General features: G+C 31.3%; 2 protein-coding genes across 2 annotated transcripts; one reads left to right on the top strand and one right to left on the bottom strand.

The window, feature by feature from the left end:
• The first annotated feature begins 2,439 nt into the window (after nt 1–2,439).
• LOC145114689 (pentatricopeptide repeat-containing protein At5g15300-like) lies at nt 2,440–4,464 on the top strand. The gene has a single exon (XM_079050766.1). The coding sequence runs from the start codon at nt 2,508–2,510 to the stop codon at nt 4,419–4,421; it is 1,914 nt and encodes a 637-aa protein (XP_078906892.1). The 5' UTR covers nt 2,440–2,507; the 3' UTR covers nt 4,422–4,464.
• A 5,495-nt stretch (nt 4,465–9,959) lies between these two features.
• LOC145114690 (auxin-induced protein 22D-like) lies at nt 9,960–11,294 on the bottom strand. Its single transcript, XM_079050768.1, has 3 exons — nt 11,011–11,294; nt 10,621–10,920; nt 9,960–10,268 (listed from the first exon to the last, which is right to left on the bottom strand). The coding sequence occupies exons 1-3, from the start codon at nt 11,199–11,201 to the stop codon at nt 10,193–10,195; spliced, it is 567 nt and encodes a 188-aa protein (XP_078906894.1). The 5' UTR covers nt 11,202–11,294; the 3' UTR covers nt 9,960–10,192.
• Between the last annotated feature and the right edge of the window lie 4,277 nt (nt 11,295–15,571).

Raw genomic sequence — 15,571 nt, 5'->3', positions numbered from 1 at the left:
CTCACTTTCGTTATGATTTTCAGGGTAAATTGGAGCACAACAAGAATACAACACTTTGAGGTTGCGTTGGATGGAGAAGTGGAGCCAAATTTGAGTTGGAAGTGAAGAAGGATGTTGAGGAATGACATGGAAATTTTTAAAAGGAAGAACTACGACCGAACCGCGACAAAATGGAAAAAATGTGATCGCATTTCCCATATCTACGATCGCATTTTCCATATCTGCGATAGCATTTATGCTTCGAAGTTTTAATTCCCAAAAAAATCTGATCTGGTGATTTATGATAAGAAATGCGATCGCATTTCCTATTTCTATGATCGCATTTGTGTTTCGAGGTTCCAAAAAGTTCAGAATTGGCATTGTACTTCATTAAAGTGGTTCGGGATGCGTTTTTGTAAAAAAAAATGCGATTGTATTTTCATATATGCGATTACAGAATGTTCCGTATTCCTGATAAGCCTATAAATAGAGCCCCATAACCCTTCAGTCAAGGGTAATTGTGATTCCAGACGACAGAGAGATGATTTTTTTTTTGTAGATTCCAAGTGCCAAACGAAGATCTGAAGAACCCGATTTGATCTGTATTATAAGTTTAGTAAAATTTATCAGTTGGAACTTAATTTCATCTTTTGTATTTCGTTTTTAGCCATGTCAGGCTAAAAACCCTAGATTTCAGTTTCTCAAAAGACTCGACTTTTCGTGCAGCTAATCATTTTGCACGACTTTTGATTGTGTTTACTGTTTAGTTTGATCAGATTTATGCTTAATTGAACGTTTGATTTTAATTCAGTTTTTATAGGCCACTTTAATTGTTATTGAATCATTCAAGTTATCTGACTTGTTTAGATCTGTAACTATCTTTATTAATCAATAAAAGTAACGAATATTAGATTGGTTCTGTTAGTGTTAACTCTAATATAAACTGATCAAACAAGTCTTTAAGCTTTCGAGCTTGTGAGAAGTATTGGACCATAATGAGAATTTTACACAGTGTCTAATGCTACTTTTCTTAAATAATTAAGAGTTTGTTTAGTTAACTCAGTAAAAAGTAAGGTTTAATTCAAAGAGTTTGTTTTGGTCAAACATTTTAGTAAAATAAAATTGTTAGAGCTTATTAACGATTTTCAGTACCACTTTAAACATTACACAATTCAATAATCATGTTGAAAGTTATTTGCATGATTAGGAGAGTCACTGTGAAACTGAAATTGCTTTTACCTTCTGAATTTTAATCAAGTATTTTAATAGTTTTCTTTTATAAATTTCTGTCTAAATTAGTTTTAATAATCAACAAAATCCCCCCACTTTAATTTCTATTAAATTAGTGTGTGCCTTACGCAAAAGAGGCAAAAACCATAGGATGTGTCCCTGTGGATTCGACCCTGCTTTCCTGTACTACCGCCTAGTGCATTTGAGAAGTATTTTTATTTATATTATTTATTTGTTTAGGCGTTGCGACACACACTTAACAGTTAACATACACCATTTACCATTTAACTTGTTTTAGGTATTCACAAAATACCATTGCAACTTGCTATTGAAGATTTCTGACGGCATTGTCATCTTCGACGACTCTCCTTTCATCTTCTCCGGCGAATCTCCGGCCAACATTAATTTTTCAGCGATTCACCACCCTTGACCGTCACCATCTTAACCACCTAAAGCACAACATCACCCTTTACACCTTCATCTCCTCAAAATATTTTCTTCATCTTAACCACATGAATATTCATGCGAAATGTGGAAAACATGAACTCAAAACACATTAGATTTTTTTAGGTTTTGATCTTGAACATGACTAAGGTTTTGATTTTGAAGAACTCACAAGAACAGTTAAGCTTCAATTTCGAATTTCGATCTTCGATTTTGAAGCTCGATTTTAAATATGGCATGTGTTCTTCATGTGTATTCTTCGGATCTGGAAACAATATGTGGAAAATGCTCTTTGTTTTTTAATTTCGATCTTAGATTTGAAGCTCAATTTTGGATCTTGGATTTTGAAACTCGATTTTGCATATGGATGTGTTCTTTCATATATGACAATGTAGAAAATGGTTTTGGATTGTGTTTTCTTGTTGATTTTGTACATGTAAAATGCAAGGATGATGGTGGAGATGGTGGCGTATGGGAAGATGGTAGCCGATGGTGATGATGCTCGACTGAAATGTAACAGTTAGTGATGGAGGACTACTTCACGGAGGAGCAATAGTCGATGGAGATGACAAAGTCGTCGGAAAGATGATCAGAGAGTTGCTGGAGATGAATGTCACCGAAAACCTTCAATAGCAGGCTCCAATGATATTTTGTGAACACCTAAAACAAGTTAAATGATAATGATATAAAAAAAAAGTGATTAGTTTGTTAGTGGAATAAGTCATTTTCCCTATAATTTATTATCTTTATATATTTAAGGCCATTACAATATTTTCTTGGATCCCATTGCTGCAGTCGGGTTGGGGGTTCTTGTCGGATGACCGTTGTGTGCGTACTATTTTTGGCGCCATGAAATGAAATCCTCTCTCTTAAATTTTCTCTATAGTTGCAAATCCCTTAAATCGCTAAAATCTGCTCATGCTTCACTTCTAGTAAACGGTTTATTTGCTACATCGGACATCGTGCTCAACAAGATTATTCGTCTCTACTTCCGTTTTGGATCCGCCCACGTCGCTCACAAGGTGTTCGATGAAATATCCCAACCAAATGTCTTCCTATGGACATCTATGATTCATGGGCATGTCGAAAACAAACTCTATTCGCAAGCGTTTTTACTCTTTCTTAGAATGCTTCGAGATTCAGTTGCGCCTCTGAATTATACTATAACTACAGTGCTCAAGGGTTTAGCTAGAGAAGCCAGATTAAGAGATGGCGAGGTGGTTTACGGATTTGTGATAAAATGTGGGTTTGATTTAGATACAACGGTACAAAATTCTATGCTTGATTTTTTTATGAGATGTGAGAAAACTGATCTGGCTAGATGTCTGTTTGAAGAGATGCATGAAAAGGATATTGTCTCCTGGAATTCAATGATACTCGGGTATTGCAACAATGGCAGAATAGACATTGCTCGTGAGTTATTCAGTAAAATGCCTGATCAAAATGTCATCTCCTGGACCACCATTATACATGGGTATGTGAAACTTGGTGACATGAAAGAGGCACGCCACCTGTTCGATGAAATGCCTGTTAAAGATTTAGCTTCATGGAACGTGATGCTATCTGGGTATGTTGACTATGGTGACATTGACAATGCTATTTATATTTTTAACACAATGCCTTTCTCTGATCTTGGATCTTGGAATTTAATCATCTCTGGATGCTGTAAAATTGGAAATCTTGAATCTGCAAGAAACTATTTTGACAAAATCCCAAGTAAAAATGTAGCTTCTTGGACAATTATGATAGATGGGTACATGAAATCTGGAAATGTCAATGATGCAAAGGTTTTATTCGATCAAATGCCTGAAAGGAATTTAATTTCTTGGTCTACAATGATTGGGGGTTATGCTAAAAATGGAGAACCAAAAACTGCTTTAGAGTTGCTTAAATTATTCAAAAAACAATCGATTAAGCCAGATGAAACCTTTATCCTAGTTGTAATTTCAGCTTGTTCACAGTTAGGCGTTTTAGATGCTGCTGAGTCAGCAATCTGTGACTACGTGGGTCCCGATCTTTTCTCCAATTTACACATTGCCACTAGTTTAGTTGACATGTATGCTAAATGTGGAAACATTAAAAAGGCTATAGATATTTTCAAAATGATTAACAAAAAAGACTTGTATTGCTACACTACCATGATCACAGCCTATGCAAATCACGGGTTAGGTCAAGAGGCGATTTCATTATTTGAAAAAATGAAAAAAGACAATTTAACCCCCGATGAGGCGACATTTATAGGGGTTTTAACTGCTTGTAATCATGGAGGCCTTATTGATGAAGGGTGGAAATATTTTAAAGAAATGAAAAATGAATATGGGATTGAACCGATAGATAAACATTATGCATGTATGGTTGATTTATTAGGGCGTAGTGGGTGTATTCATGATGCTTATAAGTTAATATGTGGAATGAAGGTGGGACCCACAGCTGCGGTTTGGAGTGCTTTGCTGGCGGCTTGTGGTGTTCACCGCCATGTTAAAATGGCGGAAGTGGCGGCGGGTGAGTTGTTTAAGATTGAGCCGGAGAATTCAGGGAATTATGTTCTTTTATCGAATGTTTATGCGGGTTTGGGGGAGTGGGAGAATGTTGGGAAAATTAGGGCAATGATGAGGGGGAATTGGGTGAGGAAGAATAGAGGTTCGAGTTGGATTGAGTTAGAATGTGTGGTGTATGAGTTTGTCATGGGAGATTTTGAGTATTTAAATTGTGAGAGAGTAAAATTTATTTTGGATTTGCTTCGTGAAGAAATGGAAGTTGAGGATTGAGGAACCCATGTTTGTTCAATGAAATGAGAAATTTGCAATATAACCCATGTTTGTTTATGTAAATTTAAGTGACAAATCGTTTTATATAAGCTTCAAATAATTAAATGACAAGTTTGTTTTCCAAAAATAATTAGAGAATGTCTTTTATCATAGTCTTGTTTGGGTTCTAATGAACTTCTAATATGTTTAATTTTTTATTTTTTGTAAATAAAAGCTTATAAATTATAATTGAGGGAAAACAATACAATGTATTTACACATAATAAAAAATTACGCATACATCATTACACGAGTACGAGAGACGATTTAGAGGACCCTACAAGATAGGTTCCATACAAGTTTATTTTCTAAAATTAATTAGAAAATGTCTTTCTTGGTGTATTATTAATTTACGATATGTGTGTGAACAATAGATGATGACACAAGTCATTCATAGTGGAAATTGGACTACACCACATATATGCTCTTAGCCTATATATATTCGTATTGATTATGGTCGAGATTTCTCGTGATATATCAATGTCATTGTGTACTCTTTTCTCCGACGACATTGTTTTGGTGGGAGAGACTATGATCGAGCTGAATTCTAGTTTTGATACATGGAGGACGATATTGGATGGAAATTGATTATATATCATTTAAGACAAAATATCTATGATGCAGTTTCAATAGGGGCTGAAATAATGAATGAATAAAAATATGTATCATTATGCAAGTTTTACACCCACATGTTAGTTTCAAATACTTGTGTATATGATTCAAAAGGAATGAGGTGTTTGATTCAAAATGTAATATCTTTTTATTTTACCAAAACTTATCTTCTGTGACAAATAAAGAAGTGTTACTAAAGTCCCAAAATGCTGCAACGTCAAACCGAAAAGTGTCACTAAAGGATTTTAATTGAAGCGTTTTTAATGACATTTTTATTTGTGTTCATGATTCTTTGAGTTAGTCGGACTTTTTTGGTTTTTAGTCATATTTTTTTGTGCTATTAAATGACATTTTTTTTATTGTAACTCTTTTTTTACATCAAAATAATGTAAAAATGGTTCACACATGTGAAACTCTATACCATTTTACACCAAAAAAAGAATATCTTGTAATATATTCATTTTCTAACCATATACAAATTGGCAAAAAAAAACACCCAATTATAATTAACTTTATTTATACTTTTGTTGTAAAATTTATGAAACAAATTATAACAAAATTATAACCAAATAACTTATTACATTTACAACAATATACGTAGTCATATTGCCAATGTGGGACTAGCTCAATTGGTAGAGACTTTGCCTCTTAGATTGAAAGTCTCGAGTTCTAACCCTGACATGAACAATTCTGTGACACTAACTATTAAGTACTAACTCCGCCGTTCAAAAAAATAAAATAAAAATCATAGTCATATTTAATAAACTAGAAATTAATTATTTAATAATTATTACGTATAAAATAAAACTAGTCATTTAATAAACTAAAAATAAACAAACATTAAACTTGATAAACTAAAAGTATATATAACACGTCAAACTTAATTTGGCACCATTTTTGTTGTAAAAATAATGTAACGCTAAATTTGGTTTGATGTTGTACTATTCATTTATATCAAAATAGTGACATTGTATCATTTTAGCTTAAAAAATATGATTCATGTTGGTTTGGAGATGCCCTTACCCATTACCCATTCGTATGACACTTGGGTTTTTTCGTTTTCGGCATTGCATGTCTGCAATCCAACCAAAAATGGTCATGAAATATAAACATTGTTTTTCCAATTATCCTATCCATACCTTTTCGTTGATCCATTCAATCCAACCAAACAAACGTTTGGACTTGTTTAATATTCACGATAATGCAAGATATACTGGGTTTGCATATACTAATTGGTATAAACTGAATTCTCTTTTCATTTTATCCAGAAGGATTTATATCATCCATATATTAATTAGAACTTGATGATTGTTATTTTGATTCTTAAATGAGGTAACTATGAGTTAGGATGCTTAATTATCCTCACACTTCTTAATCACATATAGTTATAGTAACCAAACTATACAAATACCAACATCATTGCACATGGCACTATTTTCCCGAAAATATTATTATGTAAAATTGACCATGGAGCGTTTCTATTTTCTAATGACTTCACTTTATACGGATGGACTCCCTATACAAATATACACACATATACTTTTTTTTTTGAACGGCATACACACATATACACACACTAGTTTATAACCCGTGGGAACCACGGGTTATAAAACTAATTAAACTTTCATAATTTATAATTATTAATTAAGAGGTATATTAATTTTTTAAAGTTATTATAACTTCAAATTTAACATCTAATTAGAAAATGTAAATTTGAATTTTAAAATGAGTTGCCTAATATATCTACATGATACATGACATAATATTAATGAGAAGTTGTATTAGAGAGACACTTGGGAAAAGGAGATTAAAACTATTTATTTATTAGAATAGGGATATACTTAGTCATATAGATATGCATGTTTAATGTATGTATGCACATGCATACATAGCTACATCACATATACACATCTATAATGCATGTATGCATATGTGCATTTGTGATTTTATCCATATTCTATCATCTTCGCTGTTTGGTCAAACAGATTTTGAATCGTGTATCCACATAATATCCCTGACAACACACAAAATCATCTATGATCACAACTGAATCACCAATCAAAGATTAGGCAAATCACGATTTGGTGATGATTTTAGTCTAAAATTAGTGATTCAAAGTATCCCTGGTTAGTTTTTGAGATAAGGGTGGATACGCAAATGCACGAGACCCACACACAATTAATAATTAGCCTGGACTCAGTGGCCCGCTTTCCTCCCCACAGGAAGGTATAGGAATAAACATTGTCTATGGTTTGGTCAAACATAGCAATCTCTAAGTTGTCATTTTAATTATATATTTGTTTCAGATTTACTCACCAACATTTTCCCAAATGATAATATATTTTTGTAGATCTAGTTGATGAAAATATAAACCATCTCACATGGGCATAAATTGAGAATTACAAGATCTTTATAACTTATAAGTTTTAAGTTATGAGGTGGCGAGGTGCCAATAATTTTTACAAAGATTTTAAGTTGATCCAAAATTACTTTGATGATTGTGTCACATTTGAATTCAGTTTGAAAGTTATATAAATAAGTTTTTAAGCTCGGTAGTGGCAAATTATGTGTTTGTAAATGGGTAAAATGCAAGAAATAACAATGTATTTTCTTTGATTGGTTTATTATAGCATCGACTTTCATATATATTGTAATTTGACATATCCAAAATATAAATTATCACTCCTATATTTAGATAGATTTTTTAAAATATACGGCTATAATAAGAAATAAAAGGAAAGTACAATGGAGTAGGATGCTATAATACACAAATAAAGATAATATGGTGTTATTTTTTGTAATTAGCAGTTTTTAAAACAAAGGGATTCTAGCTTATATAGTGGTATTAGTGTTGCTCTTCCTTCTTAAGGTTGAGTGTTCAAGTCTTGTGATGTTGAAATTAGGAGTTGTTTAGAGTAAATTATATTTGTTGTCTAAAAAAAGCAGTTTTCAAAATTGAAGTAAATAACAAAAAAAAGGTGTTTACTTTTTTGAGAACATATATAAAGAAGGAAGGCTGATTTTGCATATCGTAAATGAGATACTGTGGGTTACTTTCTGTCTAAATGTTTGCCAAAGTGCAAACCGATGTACTATTTACTTCGGTAAACATGTGCTTAGACCTTGAAATTCACTGAACCTGTACACTAATTAAATAATTAAACATCGAAAGCTTAAATTGCCTTTATAAAAATTAAAGACCAAGTAAAGTGAAACTTGTTATGAAACTATAAAGTATAAACCCCATCATTTTTAATTAAAAAAATTAGTCTCAAATCTTTTCTTAGTAGCACAGGGCTCCAAAAGGATTATACTTTACAACTTGTATTATGACTTTAATTAAAAAAATGTCAATAAAGTTGTAAACTGCTCAATATTATAATAAATCTTGATGCGAAAGTTAGTTTGATGGTATTTCATGCCTACCAATCTGCTAACATAATTATTGGGAATATCTTTAATTAGTGAAATAAAAAACCGACACGTTTCTTTTAGGGACATCTTAATTGCGTTTTAAACTTAATTTATATTAAGCCACATGAAGCATTACAGTTGGAATCTCTCTTCATTTGGTAAGGGAACAAGTTTACTAGTGTTCCCATTTGCATTTAATATTTTGGAATATTTGGTAGAAATAATATTCAACTGTACGTTAATGCATATGGATACCATTTCTGCCAGCTTCTATTTATCACAACCGTGATGACATGAATTCACAATTTAATGCCTCATGTGGCATGTGAATTTCTATTATCACAAATTTATGTTAAAAAGATAAAAAATTAAATATCCTCCTACAATTTGTTCCTACTATCTTCCTATTCATATAATATTATGACAGGTAGATTAAAATATTATCAATTTTATTAAATGTATCATTAAATGTGACACATGTCAACATTTGATATGAGTAGGAGAATAAATAGGAATAAAATGTAGGAAGATATTAAGATATCACAGATCAGAATAGACAACTTTATACTGTTATAGGTATGTGTATATTGGACTGAAACTAAGACCGAGACATAGACTGAAACTGAGACCAAGAAAACAAAAATAACAATTTTTGGTTCATGTTCACAAAACTCACTCTCGATTTATTGTTTGTTCAAAAGACAAATAATCATCAAAAGTAGTCTTAAAAAGCTATTGTTCAGTTCAGTCGTGTTATGTGTCACAGTGTATTAAGGTCTTTTGTTGTCACTGATCTGTATGAAGATATGCATTGCCATTGATATCAGACATAACATGTTTGGAAGATATATTATTTGCTGGAAATTTGACCTTTTCTATGCACCTTTAATAATTCATTTATGCCCTTCCTCCCTTTTTCCGTTACAATTGTAATACCCCATTATTTGTTGTCGAATTTGCACTCGTAACCAACTTGTTTTTATTTTGTAGTGTATGATTTATGTATTTTAATTATCATTTTCTTATAGTTAAAATCTTGGAGGGGTTTGACTAACGTACAAAATGTTTTTGAAAGTAATGAAAATCTAATTAAAACTTTTATTATGCGTTTGGGTGGTAGAATGAAACAAAATTCAATGATAAATGTTGAATAATCTTAAATTGTTACTTATAATCAAATTTCTTATTTGTTATTTCAAAACTTATATTATATGGGTATTTTGGTCTTTTGATAAAAAATGGAACTGAATTCTTTCTACCGTAGGCTTCGTGAAACCCATCAAATATGGAATGGAATTTGAAATTCAAGTTCTATCAAAATCCATTGGAATCCAAGAACCAAACACACGCCAAGATCCGATAACTAAATTAAAGTAAATAATACATTAAGATGATATATGTTCTTCTATACAATCATGTATTTATATGAAACTTTTTAATCAAAATAAAAAAGATTCTTACAAACAAAACAACGAACCTCAAAAAACATCACTGATATTCCTGCCACAAATTTACAAATCAAAACTATATATGATCATACTATAGATTGCCTTAGCTTTTCATAAAGCATATGACTTTTTTTTATGGTTTTTTTTTCTTCCTATTCAAAATATGAAAATTAACAGTTCTTCGAGAACTCAAGCTGAAAGATTCATCCATCTTCTCTTCCACTCCATGATATATAACTTCACATCATCTTTATCACCTTCATAAATTGCATCCCAATCCTTTTGCTTCTGATCCTTTCATTATTCTCATTCTCTTGCATGATAACATAAACATCCTGCAAATCAAAGTACATAAGATTCATAAGTATAAGTTTCTATAAAAATAACCCTAATTAGCTCACTCTTCTGACCCAATTATGTGATATGTGAATTATGTGGCATGTAAATTAATACTAACTTATAATACCAATTTGTTTAACTTAATGTTACTTAATCTCGTAAACTATATATGAATGTTTTTCTAATTAACATAAAAAGAACAACATAAAATAAGAAGTAACAAAAAAAATGATTTTCCCTTTAATTTCTAACCTTTTTAATAAATTTTCTATGAAAAATTTACTTAATGCATAATAGACTTAATTGATAACAAGGTAAAAAAAAGAAAAAAAAGAAATAGGGACTTACTCCCATGGAACATCACCAACAAGCATCCAATCGCCATCTTTATCTTCATAAGTAGGTGCAAACTCAGAGCCTTTGTATCCATCTCTTTCAGAATAAGCACCAATGGTGAGTTTAAACATGTTCTCCAAAGCTTTAAGAAGCTCTGAATAACCTTTATAAACCTTCAAGTCAATCTTTCGAAGATAAGGTGCACCATCCATGCTTACTTTCACATACATCCCACTTTCTGTCTCCATCTTTTTCGCCTGAAAGTTGTTCCTCCGGTAGTTCCTCACCGGTGGCCATCCGACCACTTGCGATCTGCAATTTTCATTAAACCCATTAATTAGAATCACAATATAAATATATTTAAAATCAGTTAGAAGTATGATTGATGGCTATTGAACTTACTTGGCTGCAGGTGAAGTTTCGATATCCGATTCTTTGTGTTGAGAACTGCCTTTGGATTCCGTGCAGTCATCGATGGTTTCCGGCTGCGATCGTTTGTTGGTGTTCTTGAAGGATGTAATGGTTGATTCTTGATCGGATTCGGCTCTTCCGGGCAATCCCAGTGTAAGATTCAAACCGTCTTCCATATTCATTTAATCGTTTTTTCTTTCTCAAAACTGGATGATGAACTGGACCAACTGAAATTGGTTTTTTCTTGGAGAGCTTTTGTTGATTGAAATGTCAGACAGGGTGGTATATTTATATATATGAAGGTGAATGGAAGAAAATGGAAGAAGGGATGGGGGTGGGGGTGTGGGGCAGTGGCAAGTTTTTTATATTTCTTGGTGGGGTCAGAGGTTAGATAAATTGATGTTTTTAGTTTTATATGGGTTCATCCCTTAAAAATAATCTTTTTTTACATTAACTTAATCATTTCTTCCTTGTGCATATGTTAAAACACACATCTAGTTTTTGTTTTTAAAGATTAATTCGAATCAGCATTGGCTTTGTTTTTTTTTCTTGCATGCTCAGTCTCTCATAACGTAAAAAAAACTATTTTGCTCTTTAAAAATTTCTTTTGTAATTTTCTTTTATTTATTTATTATTTTTAGATTAAAAAACAAAAAATATATTCCCAATCTCTTTTCATCTCCTTTCTTCGGCAAGGCCAAAACATCACCACCATCGTTTATTTCTGGCTGAGGAACATGAAGCACATGAAGCAAGAAAGCATGTTTTTCCGACAAGAGTGTTGCAAGCTAAAAAGATCATCTTGTGAATGAACAACATATGTCGAAAACCAAACCCTAGCCGCCTCTCTTTTTTCCGGCGAGAGGGTAGCGATTTGTTCCGACGTTCAATTAAGAACATGATAACTGATTTCCTTGTTCTTGATCCGTGGTTGTTCTCGATCTCATTTTACCTGCAACATCAACCTATGAAGACAAATCCCCCGTCCTCTTTCTCAGCTCCACCACATATGAACATCATCCCCCCCCCCCCCCCTCTTCTAGATCCAAAATCCAAAACGGTGTTGATTTCAAGAAGAGGTTACCATTCTTCGTCTTTCTTGCGGCAACTCAGATGGAGGTGAAGGAGGTTGGAGACAGATGTGCACCCCGACAACCACCCAAAACCCAAGCCGCCGTAGGCTCTCCTCTGCACTTTCTCACCACAATCCTCCTCATACTTCTTTCTCTTCCGATCGTCATTACCCCACCTCTAATCTACACTCTGACAACCACCTAAAACCATCGGCGAGTTGTAGGTCTCCACTTTCCCTCTGACCGAGTCTATGAGTGTTTCTGTGTTCTTTGTTTCTAGTTTTCTCGATCAGTAACATTATGAAAGGGTGGGAAGATTCGCTGAAGAATGGAGACGGTGATGGTGACCGATGACTAGCCGACGATTTGGTGGACAGTGACCGGTCGGTAACAGTGAATGGTGGATAGGTTGGGGAAAGTGAAGGGGAAGGGGTATTTATTATTTTTTTTTTAATTGAAAATCATAATATACACATTATATTAAATTAAAATTAAAAACACAAGGGTATTATCATCATTTAAATTTGGCACGAACTAAGTACGCAACAAAATCGTTTTTGAGGGATAAAGCATGCAAAGTTAAATCAAATGAGGAATGGTCCGAGTTAATTTTTGAAAATAAAGACTGAACGTGCATTTTGGCACCTACACGAGGGACGATTCGTGTAATTTACCCTATTTTTATTTCAAGATTTTCTATTGACAATTTTCATATATTTATGTTTTAGTGTAAATTATCATTTTAAGTAAGTTACATTAATGATTTATTTGGTTTGAGATAATTTGTGTGTTGATTCTAATATAATTGTTTAACTCATATTGTTTAATGGCTTGTTTTTGTTTCAGATTTGATCCATAATTAATTTAAAATGATAATTATACGATTATATGTTTTTTAAACCATTGATATATTTATTTATCATTATTATATTAATTAAATATCAAAAGATAGGAAATAAAAATCCTAAACTTAATTTGTCCCTCTCTCGCTCTCATACAATCATACTTACGCTATCACCGCCTCTCACTCTATTATATCTTTTTCGTTCCACACTTCGCAGACTCCCAATCCTTCACCGCTGATGACCACCTTCTTATCGCAACCTTTTTGACCACTCTATCGTCGCCTCCTTTCAACCTCCTCATTCCCTCTCACGTCCTCTCTCAATCCTTCATTACTACTCCCTTCATTCACAATCTAGGACCACAATCTTTGGTATGCTTCTATAATAATATCGTCGCTTGACCGTGTTCATCTCCCTTTCAGACCCTAATATCCAATGTGCTCTATAATCATACCTTCACCTGGTTTGTCTCCTTTTCTTCCAATCTGCTTCTAATCTTTAACCACTTGTAGTCGATTGAATCCACCAATAGTCAAGCACTTCCCTCGACTCGGCAGCATCTGTACCTTTTTCAAGTAGATAAGAAAGAGATTCAAAGCCATGTTTTTTGACTTTTATGTAGTTTCTTTTTCTAGTGGTTGTATCTATGTAATTGTCTATTGGTTTACTTGATTTTTTTTCTAGGTAAATTAGTCATTTATGTAATGTGTTGATCCATTAAAAAAACGTTTTGTGAGTTTTAATTGTTTCGACTTTAATTAACATATAAATATTAAGAAAACAATAAAGAAAATAAAAAAATATATATGTCATTAAAGGTAATATAGTTATTTTTAAGTAGGTCTGAGACCAAAATTGAAACAAATCCAAACTACAAGGATTGTCCGAGTGAAAAATAAATAAATACAAAAAATAAAGACTACCAAAAACTACAGAAACAATTCGTGTGATTGACTCTATTATTTTTTATAACCGATAAAAAGACAAAATTAAATGTAAAATCATAAACAATAACAACATATATTTATTGATTAATAATAAATTTATTTTCTAGTAAAATATTACATTTTAAATAATCTATCATTATAACTTTGATATCCGAATATAATAAAAATGATTACAAAATTTTCAAATAGAATGTCCTAACGTACAAATCAACTTCAAATCTACTCTAACAAATGAAGTGTTTTTTTTGTCACATGTCACACTCTCATTCAATTTGCCAAATGTCATTTTGTGTTTATTTTGAATTAATTTTTTTTTCACGTGTCATTTTATGAGTTTTTGTATTTTATTAAATTTCACATAATATTTGAATGTAATAATTGCAAGACATATTGTAATAAATGGATATCAATTTCATTAATGAACTTACATTTTAATTTCAAAATTTCCAAAGTAAAGCTAATTAGTTTCTTTTGTTTATTTATTTAAATTATTTGTTTAAATTTGAAAGATAAAAAACATTTCAATTATAATAATTTATTATTTTTCTTATTTTCTTATAAATTCAAAGTTTACAACATTTTGACCTTTATATTTATTATTTTTCTTTTTTAAAATTAACTCATGTAATACATGAGTCTCACAACTAGTCTACTCTAATAAATGAATGTTTTTTTGCCACATGTTACACTCTCATTCAATTCGGCAAACGTCATTTTGTGATTATTTTGAATTAATTTATTTTCCACATGTTATTTTATGAGTTTTTGTATTTTAATAAATTCCACATAAAACTTTAATGTAATAATTACAATAAATATAGTAATAAATGAATATCAATTTCATTAGTGACTTATCTTCTTATTTCAAAATTCCTAAATTATAGTTCATTAGTTTATTTTGTTTACTTATTTAAATTTAAAAGATAAAAAAATCAATTATAATAACTCATTATTTTTCTTATTTTTTTATAAATCCAAAGTTATTAAATATTTAGACATTTATATTTAATTTTTTTTAATTAACTCATATAATACATGGGTCTTACACCTAGTAACATATTATAACATATATGTAATATCTTAGGGTTTTTTTTTCTGATAAAACTGCATCAGTAAACCATTCAATCCAATGCCACATCAGTTCAACATCAATTTTTTTCCCATCTTTTCGAACCTACAACACATGAAAATAGAATCTTTCCAACTCACTTAACACACATCACTATTTTTTATCTTTAAAATAAATACAAATTTAAAACCAAAAAAATATTAAACAATATTAATAATTACATTAAATAAAATAAACCACAGTACAATAATATAAATTAAAACTACACTACAATAACATAAATTAAATCCTAAAACGAAATAATTAAAAAATCATACTACAAATGGCAAACGAAAACTAAAGAAATACTTAAAATCGAAAAGGGTGACTTTTTAATATATTTCACATCGCCTCATTGCGAAAATCTTTCATGTCGGTGTTCGCGACTCAATTTTTGTTGCGTTTAAAACTTCTTTGTCGGAAACTTCGGGCTTGCTGGTATTCAACTTTTGGTGAAAATAACAATAAACTCTTTCATTTTTCTCTGAATAACAAATAATATGTTATTAGTATTTGTTGTTAACCGCAAAAAATATGGAAATTGAGTAATCTACTCATAATGTAATGTTTATTTGATTT

Source organism: Lactuca virosa, chromosome 5 (genome assembly GCF_052849685.1).
Source record: "Lactuca virosa cultivar CGN04683 chromosome 5, Lactuca_virosa_CGN04683_v6, whole genome shotgun sequence".
NCBI lineage: Eukaryota > Viridiplantae > Streptophyta > Magnoliopsida > Asterales > Asteraceae > Lactuca > Lactuca virosa.
Note: the sequence above shows the minus strand (reverse complement) of the source record. Positions and strands in the feature narration are given on the sequence as shown.